Source organism: Pagrus major, chromosome 16 (assembly GCF_040436345.1).
Source record: "Pagrus major chromosome 16, Pma_NU_1.0".
NCBI classification, from domain to species: Eukaryota; Metazoa; Chordata; class Actinopteri; order Spariformes; family Sparidae; genus Pagrus; species Pagrus major.
The window spans coordinates 19,264,249-19,292,244 of record NC_133230.1 but is presented as its reverse complement, the minus strand read 5'-3'; the positions used below and the strand labels follow the sequence as shown (position 1 = coordinate 19,292,244).

Here is a 27,996-nt window from a genome sequence, read left to right as displayed (position 1 = left end):
TTTTGTGGTGCATTCTGCATTGAATAAAACATGTCAACTATTCACAGTGTGCTGTGTCCTCGCTCTACTGTTTTAAATGAAGGATTTCAAAAACTATTGTAAACACCTTTTTTACAGATACAAATGAAAATTATTCTATATGATTCATCCTACACTGTACGTCTTTGCTCTTTACACACACCGAGGCTGTTTAAACAGGTTGTTCAAATGCTGCGACAGTAATTCAAATTCATTGTCTCCACACAAAGCTGAGAGGAAGAGGGATCATCTCAGCCAACGCACAGCAGACAAGGTCACTGCTGATAAACTGAGTGAACTTGCGGGAAGAGCCCGGTTACGTGAGCAGATCACGATCTGATGAGAGAACGAACAATTCAGTTCTTTCAAATAGCACTAAACGCCGTCATTCGGCGAGTGACGAACAGTAAGTGACATCTAGAAAGAGACCAGGTGCTCAGTGCAGTGAACCTGGCACAAGTCTGAGTCACTAATGAGCCATTGTTGAGGAAAGGAAAGTTTGGAAAATGTTTTTACTCATACAATTCAGTGAATTTGCCAGTTAACCCCAAAATCTAAAAAAAAGTTGGGACACTGGTTTTTCTCACATCATTTTCACAATGAATGTACATTTACAAATAACGAAAAATGTTTAGTTTGAACATTAAATATAATGTTTTTGTCTAAAAGTTTTACGCAGCATTCCAACTTTTTTGGAAAACGGGGTTATACTGCATAAACAAACACACAAATAAAAAACATTGTGGATAAAATATCAGCTTGTCGCCCATTCAGTCACTCCGACCTTGCTCTCAGTAGGAACTTCACGACACGTTTCAGCGATCATCACGCTCCCTTTTTATTAAACCGATGAATAATACATTGAAAAGGAGCAGGGCTGACATCACAGCACTTGAGGAGTCATCTCTTGTCTTGCTGCATCCATGGCAGACTTGGGCAATAAGGAACACTGAACCAGACCTGTCACACAGCTCTATTGTACAAACAAGTCCATGTGCTGGATGTGGTGAAGCACAGTGTTCTCCACAGGGGCCAGAAGGCTAAAAAAAACATCAACAACAGTGTTTCGGACGCAAATTATGTGCAAAATATCTCACATGTATACCTTTATTAAGGTAATGTCAATTAACAAATACATACAGTATTTATAGTGAAACTGTATTTACAAATCATATTACAAGAGGGATGACTTATATTACACTGAATTCTAAGAAAAGTTCTACTTTTGATCATCAGAAGAACAAGACGGCCTCAGAATCCTCATAAATACACACTGAACTCAGGTTGACACTTGGCAAATTGTTCTTTTCTCTGTTGTAAACTCGTCACATTATCATAATGTCACTGGGTTTAAATTTGCAAGTCAGGTCTGCACCGATGCATTTCACTCGATTAAAGTGCTGATTTAATGGCAATTTTAGCTAATCCTTTCAAACGAACGTCTCTCACACTGTTGCCACTCCGCAGTGATGTGACTCTTCCGGGTGTGGTCTTAAATGTAGAAGTAGCTCTCAGACACTTCTCCGCTCTCCACCATTTCACTCAGCTGTTTATTTATCGACTCCTGCAGCGATCCCAGAGACAGTTCTAACACCGGACTCGACTCCGTGCTCAGAGAACCCTGTGGGATCTCCAGGAGAACATCAGATGGTTCCGCGTCCACCAACTGCTCCCCGTCGCTGAGGCTCAGTCTGTATGCGCCCTCTGTCTCTGCGGTGGCTGTTTCCTTAGCGACAGTTTCCGTGGCAACCTCCTCAGTGGGCGTGTCCTGCGCTGACGCCTCGTCCAGTCCTTCTTTGGAGGCCTTGACCGCAGCCGCTCTGTCGATCTCTTGAACCAGCTCCTCGTGGTGCTCCTTCCACTGACGGTACTTTGAAGCTGTCAGATCAGAGTCCTCTAGCATCTTGTTGATCTGCAGCAGCTCCGCCTCTTTGGCCTGGAGAGGAAAAAGGCGTTTTAGTAACCATGCAGACGCACTCAAATATGACTCTGACTGCCTGAGAACAACAACCCTTCTGTAAAAAGTTAGTGTATCTTATTTATCCTTTATTTAACCAGAGTAGTCCCATTGAGATTCAGTGTCCGGTGAATCTCAAGGCCTGGTCAAGATGGACAGCAGTAATAAAGTAAAAAGGTCTGGGGACAGATAACATCTAAAAAACATACCAAACACAAAAAACAGACTCAAAACATTCAGGGATTGGGGGCTAAAAGAATCAAACAAAGGCTCTAACGTTGTAAGAACGTCTAAAGTAATCTTAAAAATGTCAAGAGAGGGTAAAGATTTCAAGTTAAGCATGCCTTACAGCTCATTCCAAGCTTTAGGGGCGAGGAAGGAAAGGGCAGATTTAACCAGCTCTGTTCAGGTGGTTGGGATATGTACTGTGCATTGACGCAACATTACTGAAAGCGTACATGTTTTTCTCCTTAAACACAGTGAAGTCCATTTAACCATTATATATAAATTACATTGAACTGAACAGAGGTGTGATAAACACCTGTATCTTTTCATCCATAAACCCCTAATTGGATATTCACCACCCTTTACAACACTCAAGTGGGTTTGTTCTAACCTTGGAAAATCTGCCTTTCGCTTTCGTGCACCAAACACATGAAATTATCTACATAACATTGTCAAGATTGACAGAACAATGATCTCAAAACACTTCACCTCAGTGTGCAGATGTTTTTCACAGGGTGTTGTCCTTTTGATTTAACTTCTTATGGACTGATTTTGTTTGTGGCCCATACTAAATTAACTGTATTTGTCTATTAACTACAAAATTAGACTGAACGTGGTTGACCAGTTCCAGTATATCATCATATGGCTTGTGTTTGGACTGATCCATGTGCTGGATGACTCCTCTGCTCACCTTCAGAGTGCTTTGCAGGGCCCGCAGCGTGTGTATTTTCTCGTTGATGACGGGGTTCTTGTTGCGTCGGATGAATGACTTCCTGAAGTGGTCGTGCGTAAACGGCTGCTCATGGCCTATCAAAGAAACTCCTCCTTCCTTTATGTTGTTCAGCATCGTGCTCATCTCGTCTTCTGGCCCTCCTTATCATGGGGACGATGGAACAGACAGGGAGGCAACGTAAGAACAAGAAAGAGCAGTGGGGTTTGATTGACAACATCTAACACATGAGGCTGGTGACAGTTGATTGCGCAACATATCCACAGGGTTGAGGCAAGGAAATAACATGTCATGATGGAGATGACTTTTCCTCTCACACATTATTAAAACATCTATCAGACAGACTCAGATTAAAGAAATTATTCATTGAGAGAGAAAACAGGAAAGCAGCAAAAGAAACAAGAGCAGAGAGTTGAGACAGTTACTCGAGACATACCTGTTCCTTTGCTGCCCCCTGTTGAAGGACTCGATAACGGCACCCTGGGTGTCTTCCCCCTGGGGCGAGGCAGAGTGTGGGACTGCACTTTCTGAGGCACAGAACGACACACACAATTGTCAGAATTGTGTTCCAAACGGCGCATGTGTCCGTGTTAATGAATATAAACTTCAAACTGTGCTGACCTTGTATCGTCTGCGGGGCGAAGGTGATCTCTCGCTTTCTGATTCAGTCTCACTGTAACATTCTGTTCACCAGAAAAACACAAGTGGTTAAAACAGTTGGCATGCAGACAAAACTGTGCAGCACATTTGCATTTTCTGATCATTTTTAACTGACCAACATGACTTAATCAAAGTAAATGTATGACTTTCGCTAATTTAATTTCAACATTACATAAATGTTAAAAACATAAAGGAACACTACAATCCTGTTCATTATTGTGTGACACCTCATCATGCATTAAATAGACTGATTTTATGATCCTGCTTTGAACTAAGTTCATCTTTTTTAACATCACTATTTTTATTTATTTCTACTGGTTTCTTGCTTTTATGTTAAGATCGTTACAGTATTTTGATTATCTGTATTATTTTATGTCATGTGTTTCTGATTACATTTTCTCCCATAAAGCACTTTGAGCTGCACATTATATATGAAACGTGCTGTATAAATTGAAGATTTCGGATTCAAGTTTAATTTAATTGTCATTATGCAACACGAGACTGTATTGTGAAATTTATGTTGTAATTCAAGTCATAAAAATAACCTATTTATGGTGAAGGGTTGAGGATGAGTTCAAGTTAAAGTTTCTTCTTCTTCTTCTTCTTGTTCTTCTTCTTCTTCTTCTTCTTCTTCTTCTTCTTCTTCTTCTTATTATTATTATTATTATTATTATTGTTAACATTATGATTATTATTAGTATGAAACCCAAAACTGCAAGTCAAGTAAAACAGATTATATAAGCACCAAAGATAATGCAAGACATTTTGGATGAGTGAAACAACTAAACACATATTCTACTGTTTGTTTGCTCTTTTTAGTACATATTTAAGTCAACAATATAATGTCTCCTCACCTTCTTCATTATCTGGGCCTTGCTGGAACTTCTTATGCCTCTGTATGGCTGGGATCAGACAGTTAATCCACCTGGAGACAAAAATATAACAAGTTGCTGTATGTCAACACGAATAAGGCCAATACAATTTCTGGAGCCTGAAAAGTCAACTGTAGGGGGCAGCGCAGATCAACACCTGCCAGAGTCTAATTTATCTAACACCTCTTATGTGCTCAAAAAAATGAATGAATGAATGAAGACAGTATATTTTGTACTGATGCACTTAGTCTATGAGCTCTATTAAACCACCTTAGCTTGTCAATTCAGGTTCTGGAGAAAACAGAGAAAGAAAGAGAAGATAAGCAGCCTGACCAAGGCTTTAGTCTGTAATCAATCCGACTCACTTGCTCATGTCACTGACATTGTCAGCAGCGAAGAAGAAGTTCTGAAACCGCTGGTGACGCATTTGAAACACGCTTGTGGGGAGAGAGAGAGAAAGAGAGGGAGACAAAAACATGACTCTCTGGCTACCAGAAACTAATTACAGAGAAATTAAAACACATAAATCATGTACACATGCAAAATAACTCCTTTGTCAGTAGAGATGAGTTTCCATGAATTCACAAGACACAGCATCTGCTTTCTCATTAACAGTTAATCTAAAAAATAGACAAAAACTTGTTTTCACAGTTTCCTGCATCACGTACAGCAATGTCGCATAAAGCCAGATCATCTGACAGATCATCTACTGTGCACACAGACAATAAACCTTCTGTTTCATACTAGACCGAAATACTTTTTTATCTCTTTGTTAGTATCCGCATAATACCAAACCTCACATATTCCTTGACAAAATGTTAAAAAGCCGGTTCATATGATCCATCATGGAGCTCATACTTACTATTTTCGCTTGTGCTCTCCAGCGCTCTCTATGTTGTAGCTGGCGATATTGACGAAACCCTCTGCCTTCTCATCCTGCAGAAAAAAACAAATACGCAAGAGCAAAATGAATATATGAATATTATTTACTCTGACTCAAACCAAAGTTATAATACAGCAAAATACTAAAACATCAGTGTTTAAATCATCTTTGAGACTATATTACATAATTTGTTCTGGTTCTGGAGAGGCTAAACATTCCCCTAGTTTTACCTGTTGGCTGGTGTACCAATAAAGGGCAGGCCCCTTGAGGACGAACCAGAAGCGCTGCCACTTCTGGGTGAGGAAGACACTGCTCTCCTTCCTCTTCTTCCACAGCCAGCCGTCGCAATCGGGGCGAACCAGCTCACGGCAGGACACACGACGCCGACTCAGAGCCGTCGACATTCCTGGGACGACGGAAAACAAAGTTCAACAAACACTGGGATAGGGAGATTCTTTTGCACCTTTGGACATTGGCCTTACTTATTCCTGGCCATCTAAACATCTTCAATGGATAAACAATTGTGCATTTTCCTCTATTTTTCATTCTAGCATGGTACAAAACTTGGGATATTTGCCTCAACAACAGCTTTACAGTGGAGTATTTTCTTGACATTCATATGGTATTACAGCATAAACTTTTACCTTTTGTTGAGGTCTTATCTCTGTCTTTATTCCCCTAAGGAGAGAAGAAAAACAATATATTCAATGTTTAAAATGCTGGGTTCAAAGTGTCTAAAATGTCTGGTAGAAAATGTTTTCTTGCATGTATTTCTTTTTTGCTCTCACCATGTGACCCACCATTTCAGGGCAGGAACTTATGCTAGCTGTTTCCTGGTTGACTCTCTGAGGTGAAGAACTTCTGAATGAATCGAATATTAAGGGAGACGGACTTCTGGGCGACGGCGACCGGTCTTGTCTCAGTCCAGGGGAGAGCCTCGAACTCTCAAAACTTTCAAAATCCCCTGAGGAACACACATGTATGTGATCATCCTGCATAAACCATCCATGGATTTGTGAATTTGGGTCAGCCGTCAAAGATCTACGTTTAATAATCTTTTAGACAATCATCTTATCTAGGCGACATGTCTCATAGGTTTGCATGGTAGTATATGCTTATTTTCAAGTTAATAATTTTATTTTGGGTTACTACTAGAATAGGTTTACATGCGTTAATGCTCAAAAACACATCAGCACACTACCCAGTGATGCAGCTCTGTTTTAGCTCCTGTCTCTTCAAGGCCCCCCCTCCTGAATACCCAGTCTGCTACTGATTGGTCAGCTCACACAAGCTCGAGCCAGCACCGCTGACAACAACAGAGCAGGTGTCCTAAATCAGTTTTACGTCAGGCATAAATTGTGCAAATGTGTGGCGTTTCAGGAGCAGTGTTTTCCGTGGGAAAGAGGAGCTTCTGTTTGTACAGACCTTGACCTTTCTTAACTTTCAGGATCTTGTATATAAAACACTAAACGTCAGGAAAAAAGCATAATAGGTCTACTTTAATAAAGTGATTAAAGAAGAGAATCATGCACATAATCTGAGGCTTAAACACTGAAAGCTTTTTTACTACAGGATGATTCATACAGACTCACTTGTACCATCTACACTGCTTACAGAAAGATCTCAGGGCAAAAAATCTCTTACATTATTTAGCATTTTAACATATTTCTTGATATATTCAAAGGGCTTTAGTGGTAGTTATTCTTTTATATCTCCTTAACAAAAAACACCTGTCTCTGCAAAACCCTCTCTGCTTTTAAACAACTGAACCAAGACTCTCTCTTTCAAAAAAACCCAGCATACAGTTCTGAAGACTTTTTAAGGGAAGAAAACATCTTGCCAAAGGCCCAGAGTTCCCTTTTCTTACCTGAAGCTGACAGCGGTGACAGCCCCCCCTGTTGGTTCTGATATGACGTGAGTGTCAGACTCCCCTCCGGGTCCTTGTCAGAGGGCAACTCTGATTCCTCCTGTCCCATAGGCTGCTGCTGTACCTCTGGCCCGTGAACGGCTCTCCTAGAATGAAAAAAAAAACCAAACACCAATCAAAACAACACATTTATGCTGCATTCAGGTGCTTCGGAAAGATTTAGCTGCAAACAAAAACTGGCAAAAAGGGTCCCCGGCCAAGACTACAATGCTATGTGACGATGTCTTTGAATAAAAGATGAACTGCTATAAAGTTGAACACCGTAAACAACCTGTATTGTCTTTTTAAGAGGTGAAACATGACTCTAAATGGCAGTCGTCTAAAGTTTCTACTTGTTTTTCTCCCTTAAGACTGGAGTTGTAGTGACTCAGGATGTGACAGGATTATTTACAACCTTAATGCACCATCCCCGCCCACTCCCTTCCATTTGTCTGAGTATGCCTGCTCTCCATCAGCTCTCACTTTATCCTCTCCATCACTCTTCTCCCTCCCTTCTCCGATTTTTTTTTTCTTCTCCCTTGTTTGTGTCTTTCTTCATCTCTCTCAATCTCCCTCATCAATCCGTCTTCCTCCTCATCCCCTCCTGCTCTCTCATTTCCAGTCAGCCGTGGGTTGTGGGTGCGCATATTGGAATTTGTGGCATTTGCTGAGTGACCTCATAGAAAACCTACCAGGTCCGGGCAGATTAACCAGGTCAAGGGGGTTCGTGGGAGGTTCAGCTCTATTGAGTAAATCCTTGGTCGCTTAGTGAGGCAAACTTACGTCCAACCTGCTCTGAGGGGAGTTATGGAGTGAAGTTCCCACGGACCAGACCGTTCTTTTATTGGGTCATACAGGAAATTAAAACATTTACTTTTCATATTCAAGACAGAATATATTTTAGATTAGAGACCGAGGTTTGGCGCATAATAGTTAATTCACCCAATTAAATACCTGACAAATCAGGAAGAAAATCATCACATTGATGCAAAAACCATGTTAACATCCACTATTACACACAATAATGTAATACACATCAGACATAAGGCTGATTCATGCTCTCACCTGAAAGACAGGGACCTGACAGAAGCTGCTACCCTTTCAAATATGGAGTGCCTCGGATTCTCTTCCTCTTCCTCTTCCTCTTCCTCCTCTGACCTCTCTTCTTTCTCCTCTTCCTCCTTCTGAAGCAGCAGAAACACAAGCATGTGAGTGTGCACGCTAAACTGTGTGTGTGTTTAGGGGTTAGCGGAGGGGTAAAGAGGCGGATGTCATGTGGATTGAACTGGCAGCGCTCTCCTCAGGTCTCCTCTGTGGCTTCATAAATGAGAAAACAACACAGGCACACACACACACACACACACACACACACACACACACACCGGACACACACACACACATACACACACATACACACACACACACACACACACACAGTAACACAGTCTATGAAACTCTTCCTCAAAGTGGGGCATCCAGTGAGGCCAATAAAGCAACAGCTGATTCACATCTGCTTATGTATTTTGTCTCACCCTGCGGCGGTGATGGGATCTGAGATGGTAATGGTCACAAGGGGGTGTGAAATGCAGTGTGCGTGCTCGTCTGCAGTGTGTAATTAGGTGTGTAGCTCAAAGACAAACAACAGTCGGCATAGTGACTACTGACAGAGTGTTAGTGTTTATGGAAACGGATCCCGAGTGATGGGAAACGGGAATCGAAGAGGGGATTCTCGTGAAGAGGGAAGGTTCAGGTTCCCCTGACATAAACTGCGTTAACAGTACACACTGTGATTATCCTAGACTAAAATTAGCCGGTTGAAAATTAAAATTACAAGTGTGCAACAGTAACAACGTGGGCTTAGGGTTTCTCCTAATGACTTCACAAAGACAACTGATGAATTAGGTTTTCGAGCCCACAAGCTTCTGAGGGAAATTATGGGAAAAGAACAAGGAGAGCGTAATTCCTGAGAAATGTCAAAATCCCTGTGCGGGCCCATCATGAGTAATATACTGGTATGTGATGATATGCTTAATTTTCCCAATGTTCGGTCAAGCTGGGGTTGTTTGAGGAGATACTGTGTGTGACACATCGATGAGAACGCAAATAAATTTAATGTTCATTAAATATCAATATATTATAAATCTTTAAGGTAGGCCTAACAGTGAAATTCAGCTATTCTTTTGACTTTAATGTGGTCGTTAAAGTCAAAACTAACCACATGTTTTACAAAATGTAGTTTGGAATACACTTTTTTCTCAGGACATAAGCGTATTGAGTGTCCAAAATGGGAAGTGGCTATTCACCTTTTTCATAGCTGCATCTATTTTCATGGAAATCAAGCCTTTTGTTTTTAAAGACACCTCATCAAGTGTTAGTCAGAGGGAAATGAACGACTATCATTATAATCATCATCCTCTGGGAACCAAGTGTTTCCAACCAAAATCCTTGGGTAGTACAAGTGATCACTCGACTGGGAACCGGATGAATCTGCAAGCTTTTATTTGCTCTGGCAGATACGTTTGGCCCGTTCCCATGCAGACAGATTTCCCTCTCTCCTGGATTGTGTGGTTAATCAAAACCTTTTATCTGATATGGGGCAGGTCTGATACAGTCTATGGTTTGTTATGACAGTCTGTGAGCCAGCGTGGTTTGAGCATGAGCAGTAGGGTTTTGCTGAAAGAAGGAGGCTAGCTGTAAGTGAGCTTTAACTTATTTCACCTTAGCAGTCAACCAGAAATCTGTCTCTGAACACCTTTAAGGCAAGAAATAAGCAAACAGTATATTCAAACTTTTCATTTAGCAACTTTGAGAAGCTGACTGAGTTGATGGAGTGATAAGGTAAGTGGAGGAAGACATGAATGAACCCTGACCTGTGTGGAGGAGAGCTGGAGCGGGTGTCTGCGTCGCACCGATGCAGGAATCTTCTTCAGGACCAGAGTCACTCCGCTGGGATTCTCCCGCAGCTTCTTCACAAGGTTCGCTCTGCTCCAGCCCACCTTATGTAGCACAACAGACGATTATTCCAGGTCGAAGGTGACTGTCTCACTTTCCAGGAACAGTAAATGTACAGAGGCCTTCCTCAGTTACTTTGGTGCTTCGACAATTCACAGCTCATACTGATATGAAGCCTCAGACTGAGAGGACAACATGTGTACACATATTGTTAACACTCACCACTATCTGGTCGTTGACTTGAATCACTTCATCCCCAGCCAAGATCTTCACATAGACATCAGACGAAGGCTGCAAAAGGAGAGACAAAAAAAACAAAGCTAATAAGAACTAGTAATAAATAAAACCCAGCGGAGAATTGTGTAATTGTGGAAAAGTGTAACTTTTTTTGGTATTGTTCTGTACGTTTTAGGGACAAATGACACATCACAGTAATAACTGAGGCTGATTTTATAGTTGTATGGGTGCTTTCTCAGTCCACAGATCATGCACACAGGCTGTACACTGTGTGTGTGTGTGTGTGTGTGTGTGTGTGTGTGTCCGTGGCCAGTGGTCACGTCTCTTATTAGCAGCCAGTCTCAGTGATGTAGCTGCCGTAGCAGGGGAGTCGAGGGTACTTTGTTGTTGACATCATGGAAAAATAACAACTCCATCTTTCTGTCCCACAGGAGAGCAGGAGAGCTGCCCTCGCACTCATTTTACAAGCCCTCCTTACTTAGGCTGATAAACACTCCTCCCTCCATCCATCCATCCCTCTATTACTCCTGAGTTTAGTTCACAAGCCCCTTGATCCAGCTGATCTTTTCTCAGATCTTATCTCTGCTGTTGCCATGGGACGATTTTACTTTCACAGAGAGGCCAAAAGGATTAAATGAAAACAAATTAAGATATACGAAGGCAATTCACCACTTTTCATTTAATAAATCCTGTGCGCTAAATTTCCCTGTGGTTCCATACATTCCAGTAATCAGCTATTACCAGATTATTCAGACGTAACTAGTCTGATATGGCCTGTAAAAAAAAGGGAAAAAGTCTACTAATGCAGAGTTTACCTCCAATTTACAGATAAATATAAAATAAGTCAGTTATCAGTATATGATGTGTCATATACTGATAAACAATACATCCAGTATGCGGTCTGCAGCCTCGGGTAGATATTAATAAATACAAAGTGTTTACACTTCAAGGGGTCAGATTGGTTTCAATTTCAAGCCAACAACTAAAAATAAAGTGTCAACCAAAAGTACTTCCAAGGGGATTTCTGCCTGGTCCGGAGCTCATGCTTCCATCATAAATTAATCCAAATTAAAATGTTATACTTCATCTGTACAGAGCTGAATTCATAGTAGAAAAAGGCATCATTGTATGATTCTCCTGCCACCAAAAACATCCACTAAATGATTTTTTTTGTCACGAGTAGAAAAAAACATTTAGAATTCTCCTTCTTTATTTTGGTGCCTCACAACCAAAGAAATACTCCCACTGGCTTCTAGATGAGACAACCAGACTGAACAAGTGCAACATCTGCGTTTAGCAGATCAAACCTTCTAATAGGAGAAGTGTAAACGGGACCCGAGCCACAGAGTCGCAGCTTGTTACCTGTTACACTCTGACATGAGGCACTTTGGGTGTCTCTTCATGGGGCTCTAGCAGAAAGACAAACTGTAATTGAAGTCAACCTTTCGCTCTGGAGTTGGAGAGGAGCAGAGGCGTGAGTCACGCTGCTCTACAGAGGATTGGTTAAGAGTGCTGAGATGGCAGCTGTGGTTAACTCTGTGTGGCTGAGTCAACAGTGAAAGCAAGAAAATAAATGAGTCTGACCTCAGCTGCAGTTCCGGTCACGTAGTGGTTACTGGAGCCGGTGGACGATATCTCGATCCCCTAAGAGAGGGAGAGAATCAGAAAGATGTTACATTTCAGGAGGATAAACATTCAACTGTGCAACACGCTGCTTCAAAATGATTCATCATGATGGACTCATAAACATTGCTCTATCTTCTTACTGTCATCACTGAGATATTGATGTCTGTCTCTAAATGTATTGATGGTTCAGCCTGTAATTACCCATCAGCCCGCCTTGATTGATTATTTTAAGTCGTAATGGGCATGGGGGAGAGCCAACTAATCACACCACAGAAATCAATACGTGCCACATGACAACAGAAACATGAATGGATTTAAACTTTGAACTGAATAGAGCAAAGGCTAAAAGAACTCCCATCGCTCAGAAACAGAGCATATAATTATCGTTCCCTGAATCATGAAGTTAGACAGAGGTGGGAAGTAGTAAGCGAAAATACTAGAACAGATTTTTCAGGTATCTGAGACAACTTTTTACTTTCACTTCCCACACTTGAACACAAATACCTTGCTTTCTACTCCTTATATTTAAAACAGGCTTGTTAGTTTAGTTTTAATGCATCTGAGGGAAATTAAAAGCAGCGACTCTTCTTAAAATCTTCGGAAAATCGGTGGAGTGTGGGCCTATTCATCATCTTCGCTAAACATCTAGTTACTTCTGTCTTTAGACCAAACCAAAAGCTTTTATGCTATCGCGAAAACATTAAAAACAATCACTTCCTGTGCTTTAAACAAAGACAGATGCCAGCAATGGATCGGGGCACTGGCAGAGTCACTATTTTGTTAGTTCCAGTGGTACAAATCAACAATGCACAAAGCTTAAAATGATTTCATACTTCTCCTTTGTGACTGGAATTCATTTAAATTTGAAGGAAATGAAACAGGAAAGAGCTAGCTTTATTTTTACATTCAGTTATTTTATAAATTGAGCAGGTGTGCGTCGGGTTTTTGTACATTCATTGTGTGTGTATTAAAATCCATCCTGCCTCTCACTTCCCTTTCTTTCTGCTTCTAGTTCCCATTACTTGTAATCACTTAGAAGGCAGACCTCGTAATCGCTGATGCGCTCCGATCAATTTCTCACATTTGTAAAAATGATCCTGTCCCACTGCAGAAACATTGCCAAGAATTACCCACATCAGTTCAGATAAAGCCCGCTCCCTTTAAGCCACCCACAACAGTTGACACAAACACAAACAAGAAAATGCTAGTCTACAGCATCAGAGGTGATGAAGTGGAGCTAGAATAATGTGCAAATTAGCTTTTACGACGACATACCGGAGATTATTAGAAGGGCCAATAGAGCGAGTGAGCGAGCACAAGGAAATGGGTCTGCCATTATCATCTAACATGAGAGATTTTAACCTAATGGTCTGAGTACACAAAGGGGAAGGAAATTGAAAAAATTGCTCAAAATTGCTCCATAGAAATTAAAGGACAATAGATGATGCAGATTACAGGCCGAAGGAGAGCTATAATTGTTGTACCCAATGTACGGACCGAAGGCTAAGGCTTTAAGAGAAGAGAAAGGGCCGGAACAGAAAATTGTTTATGAACAACTAGACGAGGCAGGAGGTTTAGGAGTGAATGAGAAAGAATAGTCCTCAAAGAACCTTGAGTCAGATGAAAGAAGACACGAGTGGAACCAAATGATGGAAAAACTCCAGGCAAGAATGAAGGCAGGAAATGAGTGCTGAAAATGACAGAGAGAGAGAGAGGAAGAGTGAGACGCAGAAAAAGATTGTTAAGAACAGGTGAAGCGATAAAATGGTTAGAGGATTTTTTAAAATTATGAATGGATTATAACAAAAGAACGATTCAAAAAGAGCTTGAATAAGATGAATAAACAGAGCTGATGGAAAACCTCTGACTTAAGTTCATTTTTCATACATAGCAAAGCATTTTAAATGTCTTATATTTGGCAAATTTACTGTACTTTACTGTAAAAGGCATCTACATTTGAAAATAACAAAAGGCGACAGCTTTTAAGAGCAAGAAGGCTTTACCAGCTGATCACCAGGTGCGACAGGCACCAGGTCCACGCTCTCGAGCTGAGCAGTGTGGGTAAGTAGTGACTCGGGGCTGGAGTTCAGGATCTCATCACACACTGCCACCAACTGACGGCACTGGAGGGTGAAACAAAACACCATGTACCCTCAATAAAATCTCACACAATCCTTAATAGAATAAAAGAGGAAACAACTGCGAGCAAAGTAGGTATAAATCTAGAAACACATGGCACACTCACCACAGAGATGATGTCCTTCTCCTTATCATAGACAGTGATTTCCTGTTGGGTAAGTGGAATGACATGACACGAGTTACATCTAAACAAAGCAGAGTGCCAAAATGACACCGCAGCAGCCTATAATGATCATATTGATTTGTGAAAATGGGACAATCTGACTCAAAACTCATGTCCCATTTCCTCTTCACAGTATGAGTCAGGAAGTGAAAGGCAAACTGTATCCAGAGGCGAGAGCGACCTCACTCCAGACCTGTACTGGCTCTACTGGCTTTTATCATAGCGGTTCTCTCGTATGTATAGAAAAAAAGACAAAATATAACACATATTACATCAAATTTGCAGTCAAGGAAGTGGGAAATCCCATTAGTGGTGTGTGATGTCTGCCTAATCCATTGGTTTACACTAATCCCTGCGAGCACACATGCGTATTATGTAATGTACAGGCGCAGGAAGTGGTCACAGTTACAGTACAAGAATCAGTGGGACTAAACTGCTTAATCTGCGGTTGGGATTGTCAATGATCCTATACAGGCATTAGTATGAGGGGGAGGCTTTGAATGAAGGGGGTTAAAAGAGAAGAGGGTAAAATGTCTTTACGCCATATTCACTGACAAGACGTATGCCACATACTGTACCATTACTACCTAAGCTAATTCGCAATTTCTTACAGTGTGCTGATAGTTACATAAAGGACTGTAAAGGGAAACTAATCCCTCTGAATGTGAACACGGTTGGATTTCTGTGCTAATTAAAGGCTGTGACACAAGGCCGCAGGGGAGGGGTACGACTGGGGGAGGTTTCTGTCGTGATCGCTGGTCAGGTCAACCTGTCTGCTTGGTGTTTGTTTGTTGTGTCACTGTTCACCTCAAGCGTTTTGAGTGTGGATTCTTGAGAGCGGCAGGAGCTGCGACCATAACAAACCACTAAAGGGTGTGTATAAATACCCAAAGATGTTCAGATGTTTATCTTGATCCCTACTCGAGCAAAGTAGCCTCGTCATGGCACATGTATGCAAGAGTGATTAATGTGAAGTAGTTAGGGCTTCAATCATCATCAACAGGAAAAAAAACAAACACTTTGAATTAAGGACAGCTATTTAAACCAGAACCTAAACAAGCAACTTAAAAATAGTTTCTGAAGGGCCGACGCTGTAACCTTCCAGCCAGAGCCAGCTGCTAAAGTTACCAACAACATATTATTAGTGCAAACAGACGCAGGTGAGTGCATCTGAAAATAGATTTAGGGTTACTTTTAGCCACAGAGAGGAGTCTGAGCCACATGATGATACCACAGGAAACTTAAGGCAACAATAAGAAAACAAGAGTCTAAAGCCATGCTGGCAGCTCTGTGAGGCCGATGAGTCACAGTGATACTTGAGCTAAATGGCCACAATGACTGTCTGATGTTTAGCAGATATAATGTTCATCTCAGTTGAGTGTGTTAGCATGCAAACATTCGCTAATTAGCACTAAATGCAAAGCACAGTTGAGGCATTGTGGGCATAAACAAAGCAGCCTATTGGACAAATTAAAAATGGGACCAAAGTTATTACAAGCTCACCCCCTCTCACTAGGATTACATCTATCTCTGTCATACAGAGTCCTTTCCCCGTCCATTGTTTTGGGGAATAATTAATAGTTAAATAATTCATTGTCAATTACTCACTGTGTGCATTTTTTATATAATTTACAGTGTGTATTCTTCTCCTTTTGCACTGGTCCTTTAATGGCCTTTCTTTGCCCTTTTGACTTTGAGAGAAACACACAAGAATCCCAGTGTACCTGTACAGTCCTGTCCCTATGCAAGTGGCAATAAATCTAAATCTAATCTAACAATTTATCCTGAGGGGAGCGTAAATGGCTGTACAATAGCCATCTCAGAATATACCATGGTTTCACAGTATATATGGTATTACACAAATAACATATTTATTATCAGTCATAATTACCCTTAATGGAGTGAAAAAAGCAAGGTTTTTTGGTTGACGAAACCCTTATAATTATAATTTCACAAATTATTATGTCATGACAGACATGAAACTTGATGCAAACTTGAAATACATTTTTTTAATAATGTAAATATAATAGAATTCTATACGCTAGTTTTGCACATGTACACTATAATCATCCATTTTGCATACCACGGTATACCTTAAAAACTGCTACAACCCTACTCACAACTGCAAATGTGAACCTTTAACGTAAGTAAACCCAAGTTGTCAATCATTCTGATAGTAGAAATATTTGGCCAGTGTGGTGGACCGAACAGTCATCCAGCTGAGCGACCTTGCCAACAGAGGCATGCCATGGCAAGCTTGGCTAAACATGTGCTGAAGCTGAGGTTTGAATCATTTTCCTTCATACATCATCACTTCTACCTTTGCTTCACTAGTAACACCTCTTCGTGCAGCTCACCACTGCGTCATATTAATAAGAAATAACATTCAAAACCATTTGAGGTCAAGTCAATGGAGGCTTCACCACAACAGCGCAACCTGTTCTAACATACTTCTTTCTCACACTACAAGAAGAGGAAACAAGACATTGTTGTGAGCGAGGGGGGTGACAGGTAGGCTACACTTCTGCCTTGAAACTGATGTAACATCAGGAGGGTGTGGTGGCAAAACAGAAGCACAGTTCTTGCTGGTTCCTCAGTGAGGATGACTTCTAGACATAAAGACTATCCGTGTGTAATATACAATCAGAACTTCATGCAGACAAAATCACTGTCTGTCTGTCTGTCTGCTTAAATGAATTATTCAGCAAAAGTCAAAAGTCCCCAACAGCCTCCAAGCATGTGCCCGCTCCACTTGGCATGCCTCTCCATTGATCTCTCTCTCAATAAGATATCAACTTAAGTGCTGCAACACAAGATTTATAGACTGTCATATCAAACAGTACGGTTACTGTAGAGATGAACCACTTTCAGTTCTCTATTAACTTAAGTAGAACATGAAGCTCAAAGGCAGCTCCGGTCTTTCAGTGACCCACATAAGACTGTAGGTGTGGCACCTAAATAGGACACTCATAACTACAGATTCCTTCAAGAAAAAATAATAACTTCATTATATGGACCTTTTGGGGGCAGCACCGTACCCAAACAAGAGCATAAATGTTCAAGCCAAACTGACATTCAGGATTGACCTTAAATTCCACCTCATTGTAGCTACAGTAGTTACATATTAGCTACAGTTGTCCTGTAGACAATAAATGGTGGACAATAGGATATTATTCACATGGCGGCCATTTTCCTCTGAAAATTCAGGGTGGGTCCAGGTCCATAAACGCAGCGTAAATCGTTAATAATAATTTCTCTACTTCCTCATTGTTCAGCAACTGAAAAGACATTGAATAGTACAAATCTGGAGGGAAATTGGGTAATAATTCAAGGTAAAACACCATATTTGATAACCCATTAGCAGCTAATGTAATTAGCATTTTACCACTTCCTAGCCAACATTACTGCTTGGTAGTGTTACACAATACACAGGAAAGGCGTAAAAAAATTTTTTAATTATCAACACACATCATGGACACATTAATTTAAGTCTGGAAGTGAAATGCATGGCATGTAATCAAACAGCAATGTTAGCTAAGGCCCGATGCCCCTCAAGATTTTCACCATCCATCATCTTTCCAGTTGCTGATCAATTGGGAAGTGTTTAAATGATAACAATTTGTCTGAGTCCCTCCATTTATATGACTTGCGCCCTGGAACGCAGCAGCATAACGTTATCCCAGCATTCAAGCTTCCCCCCTTGAACGTGGTTTACTCTATTCCATGCAGAATGAAGAAAAACAAGAAGACAAAAGGGAAAAAAAGAGACAGATACTCTTTCAGAATTGTCATAAAAGGCGAAAAGAATGAATTTTTTTGCCTTCTCCTGCCCTGTAAATTTACATCGGCTTCACTCAGTAAGGAGAAAGGTCATGTCTTGTGCTGTGTTGTGTTGTGCAGCATGGTGTGTGGCTCGGTCAGGTGGTGAGCTAACTTTTGCAGCAGCGCTCTGTGCCTGAAAGCTGTTCTCTCAATAGTCGTCTTGGAAACAAAGACGAGCCATTATGCGGGCGCAACATTCATAGAAGAAGAAAAAAAAAGCAGCGGACAACAAGAATGAACACAGGCATGCATGGACACACATATACAAAAAGGCGGAAACTGTCACACAGATATGCAGTGGCACATGAATGAACCTGCGCAGGCGAACACAGAGTGTTTATTACACACAATTAAACAGATGTCTGCCTTTTACTTTCTTATCATCATCGTCTGCAACTTTTTATAGGATATATCACAGACTTATGGCTGAAAAGTCTTGTTGAATCGAGTACCATCATTTTCTGTCTGCCTCTGCGTGTTTGTTAACATACTAACACCTGATATTTTCTATTTGCCACCAGGTCAGCGACTTGCTATAAAAAGACTGGGAGATATCTCCGTGTTAGATCTGTTTCGCACCTGTTCCTCACCTTTCCATCCAAATTTTGCCTTTTACAACTCGTCTCTGCAATGGATTTCATTTGTGCTCACTTTTCCAGCACCATAAATAATAGGTTATGACATCCAAGCCTCTTATTTCCTCCATCCTGAGCTTTAAATAAGTCCTCCAAAGGCAGAGACTTTGTCAAGTATCAACAGAGCAGTTTTTAGTATGTTGTTCTCTCTTTTTATATCTTTCCGGTCAAACAAACGCATTACATAACCAAAATGCCACCTTTTAAACAAAGAAACACTCAGTTGTCTCAATAGCTCCCGGCTGTTCAAATATTCATGTGGTATTAATATTCAAACATTTATCATTAAAATTGCTGAAACTATATTTTCAAGCGATGGTTCATGTGCCAAGAATGTTTCAAAAGTCAGATTTTGCAACAAAAATGCCCTCCTTCTCTTATTTTTGAAATCACATTACTCACATACCTTAATATAATGCTCAGAAATTCATCCTTGCTCTCATAGCAAAGCTCACAGTTCACAAAGCCCTCTTTTTTTCCTCTATCTCTTCTGATGGACTCAGATGGCTCGCTGCTTGGCTGGTTCGAAGCAGACTGAGCGAAACGGAGACTTGGCAACATTAAGTGTGGGATCCCAACAACACCAGCTGACTACTGACCTTGATCACCCTCAGGGAGCAAGGAGAAACACACAAACACTCAAACGCACGCTAGCCAACAGGAAATAAGAGTCCTTTCTTTGGTATGAAGGATGTGGTGGCGCTTCTGTGAATGCAGTTCTCCAGAAAAGGATGTCACGATGAAGCCACGGCTTCATGACAGCATGTCAGACAAGTTATACTCGGGATGACGCAAGCATCGATTGGCCAGGAGCACATTTTAAGAAGCCATGATAATGCTAGTCTGTATGAGTGTGACGGTAAATGCTACATTACTGATGTGCTGTGGTGCAGGGGCATACGCATGAGAGGATGTTATGTGACTCAGTTGTACAGTACAAGCTACACGTGTGTGTGTGAATTCAAACCGTGTGTCTGAAGGTTTATAATGCTATGATGACAGTTGAAGTGACAGATGGAGCCTGAACCCATGTGTATGAGAATTCTCATTTTCTCCTGTCTGTGAAACAGGTGTGAGGGCTTCTCAGCTGTCCACAACTGACCTTTAGCTCACCTGCAAAGGCACCAACCAAAACAGGTATTGTGCAGGTTTTATAGATACAAAATTAACCTATCCAATTCCTATGTTATTATGTGAAATGTTTGTGGCATTTAAGACCTCACACATTTGAATTAAAGACTACTGAATTACTTTTTTAAGGCCTAAAATTCATAAAATTGAATTCAAGATACTTTAAGACTTTATAAGGGCCTGTCACTGTGCAGTAAGTTACTATGTGGTCATTTTAAAGCATTATTATGTGGAAATTGGCATGTTGTGCCATTTGGCGCCCCCCACAGTTTCTGAGTGCAACACCAGTGTCGTAAATACAAATCCAAGGTCTGCAAGAATTTGTCAGACGTAACATAGGTGCTAACTACAAACAAAATTAATTACGTCATAACAATGTTGTGTGTTTAAAACTTGAAGTAAACATGTATGTAACGCTGCGATCCTACCCTCTCACTGAAGTTACATAGCACTGATACAAGTGATAGGGGGACGAGTGGCTGAGACAGAGACACCATTCACTCTATTACTCTATTAAGATATTGTACCATCAGAAAGATTTTTTAGCATAATGTTGCTTAAACTGGCAAGTAAGTCCATAAAAAAACTAATTGACATGACTGTGAACTGGACAAAATGCTCTCGGTGCATAAAAACTTCTTCACTGACAATGATTCCTACCTTGAAAACACCTGCGAGCACAAACACACAAGTGCGCACAAAGTTCAACAACAGGAATTGAGCAAACAATGGCCAGACATTACCAAACGATGATCAACCTCTGAGAGGGACCAGCAACAAAAGCTGTGAAGGTTTTAACTGCTAATCAGTGCCATGCCTCTGTATGTACAGAGCCGACAATGAATGAAAACAACAGGCCCAAATCTGAATCACTGCGCGGCGGCAGACAACATCCTTTCAGAGTCAACAAGCTCAGTAACACTCTGAAATCTACACTTACTTCCTTCCCCTCTGGTCCATTAGAATAATGTTACTGTCACTGTACACCAACGTAGGGACCGAAACTCTCATTTCTCGCTTGAAAGCCCTGTAGCTCAAACTGTTGTACACCTGCTAAATCTGGTTCGGACCATGGTTATTATAGGACTAACATTACTAACATTATTATCAACCCTAACACTAAATCAAAATCTACAAAGAATGTTTTTTTAAAACTTTGAATTACAGCCAACAAACAAAAAACAGTTTCAGTGATGTGTATAAGATTTATTTTGAGCAACCAACCAAGGTGCAAAAGCAGCAAATCACCTTTAGAGGAGAATTATCCAAGCAAAGAGGCAAGGTCTCTACCTGTCGTGCTGGGCAGGCGTCCAGAGCCGGCTATAGAGGGCTAAATATAAACTCCTCTCGTCCTCTTTCACCCACAGAGTCTCTCCACCACTGACTGCCTCCTTACCTCTATCTAATTATGTCTTATGCTGCTGCTATCTCTGTAGCTCTATCTTCCTGGTCTCTTCTTCACTTCTGTCAGGCTTTCTATCTGAAACGTCACCACAACGTCCCTTTCAGAGTCAATAGTCTCACTCTGCCTGTTGCTCTCTCCTGTTCATTCAGCGCCATGCACTCCCCCAGGAGCCAAAAGTCATTAAACAGTCGCAGTGCAATCTCTTTCTCACAGACTCCTCCTCCTCTCTCTGCCTTCCCCTTTGCCTCCCTCCCTCCCTCCCCCAGGCACTACGACATATCCAGGCCTGTCCCTTCTACTACCTGTAAACACTTTTCACCCACTTTACATTCGTCCAGTTATAAATATTCCTCCAGTTCCTTTTTTTTCAGACTATAATACTACCACACAAACAAATTCCAGACCTCATTTCTGGCAGTGCTTTCAGCGTAAGCTACTTCAAGGTACAGCCGCCTCCAAATATGCCAGGAATGTAAAGATAAAGAATACATTACTCAAGCTTAGCCGAGGAACAGGGTGTTCATGTACGTGGGGCACTGATTTCCCCTGCTGCATTTTAGGTTGTTTTTAAAAAAGGAAAAGCTAGCCACACAACAGGTTGTAGTTCCTCTCTGGAAATTTAGCGTGCGTGACTGTACCACTAGAAATGTGTTTTACACACGTGTGGTTCCTCTTAAGGTAAAACATGCACACATGTTTATGAACATGTGTGCACTAAAGTGGACTGAACTACTATCAGTTTGCATTAAAGGAGACATATTATGCTCATTTTCAGGTTAATAATTTTGCTGTGGGTAACTACTAGAATGTGTTCACATTCCTTAGTGTTCAAAACATATCACACATCAGTTTTCTCTGTCTGAACGCTCTGTTTTAGCTCCTGTCTCTTTAAGGCTGCCCCTCCCAAATATCTAGTCTCCTGTGATTGGTCAGCTCACACACGTCTGACCCAGCACCGCTAACAACAACAGAGCAGCTAAGTGTGAGAGTGCTAAATCAATTCTTTATATAATGCAAATATGTGACATGGTGACGTAGTGTGATGTCACAAAATCACAGAATTAAAGGCGGGACTACTGACGAGGCATTTCAGGAGACTTTGACCTGCTTAACTTACAATATCTTTTACATGCACAAGAACCTATATGATACACTGAAGGAAAGGGGAAAAAAAGAAAAAGCATAAAAGGTCCCCTTTAAAAAAAATAGCAAAAATTTGATGGACAGATTATAAATCACACACGAGTTTTCTGCATTTAACTGCTTAAAGCCACAAATAGACCGACCTTGTGGACAATGTCTCCCAGCTCTCTGCAGTAGTCAAAAATGTTCTTGGCGGTGGTAAATCCACTGAGCTGGAAAAACTGATACCTGGAAAGACAGGGATTACATTTCAAATAAGTCTGGATAGAGACTTCAGCTTACTGCAAGCAAGCAGCACAGTTATTTAATTGCACACTGGTAATTGAAAGGAACGAAGAGAAAAATGAAAGAGATTAAACAGAGAGGGGAACAGGTATCAGCTTTCTTAATAAGGGCCAACATGTAAACAGCAACCTCTAAATGACAGCCATCCTTTTTACATAAAGCCTACAGTACCAAAATCTGTAGCCACAACTATTTTTATAAGACAGGGCAGAGAACATTTTCCGAGTAAAAAATAACTGCAGAATAAAATAGAACTTTGAGTGCTGTATATATAACGGTTAGATAACTCCCTCTAAACAAACCTGTTGAGCAAAGAGAAGAGTCCTTTGGCAGAGGTGATGAGCTCCACCACAACCTGCAGAACACCAGCAGGCAGCTTGGTGGTGCTGCCTCCATCGTAGCTGTTGAGGCGCCAGCGGCCCTGGATGCCCATCTGGAGGGTGTGGGAAACGGCGCGCAGCTTCTCTGTCAGGCCACGTAGGTTCTCTCCACCTATGCCATATGTCTGGAGAGCACACACACACACACACCAACACACACTGGTGAAAAGTCTATTCCACTCCCGAATTACTCTTATGCTCTTATACATAATCAGTCTTTGATGTTTAATTCATTCCTTCCCCGCTTCCTCATTATGCTCCTCAACACTTGGGCCTTGCCTTTAAGATGTATTTTGATTTACTGTGATATCATATCTTTGGTACTTTTGATATTATCAAATGCAGATATAGCATAGTTTTAAATATGTAGCAAAAAAGTACTGATACTTCTGACAACTGTAATCTTCATATCACATCATACATAATATACATTAAACAGCAAATATACCACATTATAAACTGTACATTCACCATATCATGTCATCAGAATGTTGATTTGTTTAGCTCAGTACCCAAAAACAGTGAGAAAAAGTCATTTTCAGAACATTTTTTTTAGAAATGAAAAACTGTAATAGCAATGATGCTGTACTTATTTCCTCTCCTGTTAGCTACACCCAAGTGCCACTTTCTATATCGTACTGTATTGTATCGTATTGTACTGTACCGTACCATACCGTACCGTACCGTATCGTATCGTATCGTATCGTATCGTATCGTATCGTATCGTATCGTATCGTATCGTACGGCAGTCCAGCAATAAATCCTATAAATAATAATCCGAGAAATCATCAAGAATATGTCTTTGTGTCTTTGATAGTCTTTGTGGTGACTGTTTTAGCGATGTGTTAATTCAACTTAATGATCATTCTGGAGCAGAGCTGCATGCATCAGTTAGACAATCAAAACTAAATTTATCTCCTACTATTTTGATAATCAATTCGTGTGATGATGAAAATAATTGTTAGTTGCAGCCCTATTTTGGCAGCTGCCATTTTGCTGTGCTACAGTAAGAGGTGGTTTTAATATTTTGTCCACCACATTCATTTTTACTGATGAAGAGAAACGCCTCTCAGTGTAACACAATACAAATTAACCAAAACTACCACATCAAACAGCAGCGGGGGACAATTATTCCTCCCATATGAAGACAGAGCTCCTCTCTCATACGCCTGTCATCACAGCTTCCTGCCTAGCTATATGAGACGTGACTCCTCACAACCACTGCAGAAGGAGCAGGTTATTGTTGTGGCCCACTCGTCGGTGGTCAAGAGGTCCGGTCCTGTCGGGCTTTGTTTTTATTCTCCAACCAGCCGGAACAATTTGCGTCAACAAGTGGCCATGAATTTTTCATGGTCTTGTCCACACTGTAGTTGTTAATTATGTAACCGTGTACTTGAATGTGTTTGGTCTGCTCCATGTGAGCGTCTGATGGTTGCTTTTTATGAATGAGCTCAGTGTTAGCGCTTCACGGAGCATCAAGACAGAGAGGGGAGAGAGGCAGACACACACAGACACACAAACACACTGTACTCAAGGTAAAAATCAACAATGTATATCTGTGTATGGATTCTTATCTTGTCTTCCTTTCACACAAGGGTTCTTATGTGAAGCTTTTACTACAGGGAGACTTTATTCACACACTCAGCCATACGTGCTTGGATTAAACCCCTTAATGACTATTTCAATCAGTATTACGTTCATTTCAACAAGTAGACGACAAGCGGTTTAAGCAGGCTGAGCTTTCAGCCTTATGTTCACAGACTGTTACACCACCAGAGCTGGAACCTGGCCTGGTACCTTCCTACTCAATTAGTCCTTCCAATTAAACAAAGGCCGTTCTGGAGACACAAAAACACCCCCACACACACCAACGCGGCTATTTAAGTGTCCCAAAACTCCCTCTCAGAATCGGACTCGAAGGGAAATTAATTAGGCAGGAGGGAAAACAAGGGATAAAGCATCAAAGGGGAGGCAGAAGTCTGTTTTATTTAGCCGACTACAAACTTTCCCAGAATTTGCATGTAAAGTATCAGGCGCACGCTTTTGTATTCTAAATCTGCTTTGGTTGCAGTTGAAGTATGACTAGCCCTTTGATGTTAGCTAGAAAAATAAAGCAACTTTTTTACTGTGATATGCTTGACTACAGGGGGTTATGATATAAAAGTGGAGGGCAAAGTGAGGCAATGCACTCAAACTTGCTGCATGTTGCCGAAGGCTCTGAGTGCTCTTGAGTGAAACAGGACTTGTATGGCAATAAGAGCAGTTGTGTATTCTGGCTGGATTTGTCAAACTGCTGCTGGTTCCACTGTACAAACAAGGGCAGGCTCTAAAAACAGTGTGATGGTGGAATAAATGCAACTCCGTGCTCTCATATCAGAACATTACACAACGCCACAGCAAGACAAGAAGATGACTGCTCAGTAAATATGCAGAGCTCCACAGCACACAGCCTCTTGGATACACAGAGCACTGCTATGGACACATACTGTACACAAAAACACGTGATCCAGCCTCCTCCCTCACCAGAGAGCAGAGTTTCTCCACAGCCTCCAGTATGAGCTCCTGGTGTCCAATCTTATGCACGCCCAACTTTTCCAAGTCCTGTGAGGTCAACTGGAGCAGATCCAGACCCGATAAACGCCACTCCGACACCTGGTACTGATGGAGGGGGGCATCCAGACCTGGCAGCAAGATACAAAAAGCACATATACTTAGGATTTAACCACATGTAGTGCACAGGTATAAAAAAAAAGGAAAGCCCACATAGTCGGAGAGTCACAGGCATGTACAGGCAGAGACATGCAGAGGAAGCATGGACTTAGAGAAAAAGAGGAGCAGCAGGGCTGCAGGCATGAAAAAAAAAAAACGAACAAAGCTACAGTGCATGTTGGGAGGTGAGGTGTGAAAAAAGTAAACATGTGTCTGTGAAACAATTGACTTCTATCATTTACTCGCAAAATAATGAATCAACTATATGATGATGATATACATACTTTAAATATTTTTGAAGTAAAGACGAAGTGACCAAAACCACCTCCAAATAAAAGCATAATCAAATTTTACTGAGTGCATTTACTCAAGTAGTATACTTAAGTACAATTTTGAGGTGTTTGTGCTTGAGTATTTAGATTTTTTCTGCTCCTATATACTTCCATCCCACTACAATTTGGAGTACTTTTGCTCCACTACATTTATCTGAAAACTTGAGTGACTAGTTACGAGTAGTCAGTGCCAAAGTAGTGCATTTTGAAATAAGAATATTTTGGCAGCAATCAGATTAAAAAAAATTAAAAAAAGACAAACAAAACAGATAATGGGTCAACCCCACACAAATCAAATGAATTAAGCAATAATTACTTGTACTTTGGATACTTACATTCATTTATTGCCAAAAAATTACTTTTGTTACTTAAGTACACTTAATATCACATACTTTAAGACTTTTACTCGAGTACTGTTTGTGAGGTTGACTTTCACTTGACTCAAGTCATATCTTTACACCAGTAGCAGACTTAGGATGTCTGAGGTGATGGGGTGAATACACTGTCGTAAATGTTTTATCACATGGAATGGCAGGTATTCAAATAATTAACTTGAGCAAAAGAACCAATACTACAATATATAAATACACCTTGTTAAGAACAAATCCTGGATTAAACATTTTACTTCATTAAAAGTAAAGTCAGTTATATATTATTACATCACTGGATCATTACTCAGCACTTATTACTAAGTATGTTGTGCTTCACTGTTGTAGTTGGCCCATGTGGAACTAATCTTGGCTATTTCATACAGTGTTTGATACTTTAATCTGTGACAGTGCTTCATACTGTATACACTGATTGTGTTTTGTAGTAAAATCCTAACCTGCATATAATTATATCTGTGGAATAATGGATATGAATAAGATATGAAGTACATTATTTCACTCTGAAATGTAAATTAATACTCAAACACAAGTACTTCAAAACTGTACTTAAGTTAGCTCAATGTACCTAGTTACTCTCTAGCACTTGTAATAGCTCACCTGTGCTGTAGGCCAATAGGTCGAAGTACTACATTTTCCCTATAAAACAACATAAGAGTGCTTTAATCCATGCACTTTCTGCATATGACTCGTATAAATCAATCGGGCCGGTGAACGCAACATGTCCTAGAAACAGAAAGCAGACATGTACACTTCACTGTTTGATTTTACAGCTGTTGACACTGATCCGAACAAGACTGTTGTGGCTCCTCTTGCTCAGCACAGAGGCCACTTCCTCATTCCACCTCCACCTTTTACGTCCAAGGGGATTTAGGTGGCGCTTTCTATTTCTGACCTGTCCGTCCGAGCCAAAGTACCTGTGAGGCGATCAAGGGGCACGAGAAAAGCAGGAAAGCGCAATATGTTCCTCCTCACCTTGGAGCCACTCGCTCACTCTCTCCTCGCTCCACGACGTGATAGGCTCCATGCTCGGAGTCCTGGTGCAGTCGCTGCTTCACTTCCAAGCCGTGCTGGCCGACTTCTATCTCTCCGGGCTGCTGGAAGAAGAAGGAAAAGTTGATCCTGATTTGGAGTCGGACGATGACGAGTGGCACTCCTTCCCACAGGTACAGGTAAGGAGAGTCCCCCTGCTGTCAGCCAATAGCGCGGAGCTGTCAGGCTCGAGCCGGAGCGAAGACCCCTCCCTCCTACACCCCCACCTTTACCCCCACCCCCTTCTTACCTGGAGGAATAGTGTGTGTGTGTGTGTGTGTGTGTGTGTGTGTGTGTGTGTGTGTGTGTGTGTGTGTGTGTGTGTGTGTGAGTGAAAGGTGCTGCAGCTTTAATGCTTCATAACTTCC

The 27,996-nt window shown here is 41.1% G+C and overlaps 1 protein-coding gene across 1 annotated transcript; it reads right to left on the bottom strand.

The window, feature by feature from the left end:
* Positions 1-1,111: 1,111 nt before the first annotated feature.
* Positions 1,112-27,670, bottom strand: cnksr1 (connector enhancer of kinase suppressor of Ras 1). The gene is made up of 21 exons (XM_073482729.1): positions 27,572-27,670; positions 25,693-25,850; positions 23,092-23,294; positions 22,648-22,732; positions 14,312-14,353; positions 14,070-14,189; positions 12,025-12,084; positions 10,426-10,494; positions 10,122-10,247; positions 8,317-8,435; positions 7,213-7,358; positions 6,134-6,309; positions 5,990-6,023; positions 5,576-5,751; positions 5,325-5,398; positions 4,828-4,899; positions 4,445-4,515; positions 3,552-3,613; positions 3,367-3,457; positions 2,892-3,073; positions 1,112-1,954 (listed from the first exon to the last, which is right to left on the bottom strand). The coding sequence occupies exons 1-21, from the start codon at positions 27,621-27,623 to the stop codon at positions 1,511-1,513; spliced, it is 2,562 nt and encodes an 853-aa protein (XP_073338830.1). The 5' UTR covers positions 27,624-27,670; the 3' UTR covers positions 1,112-1,510.
* Between the last annotated feature and the right edge of the window lie 326 nt (positions 27,671-27,996).

Bases quoted from the DNA above. Each gene is read 5' to 3' on its own strand.
- cnksr1 (XM_073482729.1), bottom strand. From the start codon at position 27,623: ATGGAGCCTATCACGTCGTGGAGCGAGGAGAGAGTGAGCGAGTGGCTC. The intron at 25,851-27,571 runs GTGAGGAGGAAC...TCTTGCTGCCAG, and splicing joins AGTGAGCGAGTGGCTCCAAG to GTCTGGATGCCCCCCTCCAT. The intron at 14,354-22,647 runs GTCGGTCTATTT...CTTACCCAACAG, and splicing joins TGGGAGACATTGTCCACAAG to GAAATCACTGTCTATGATAA.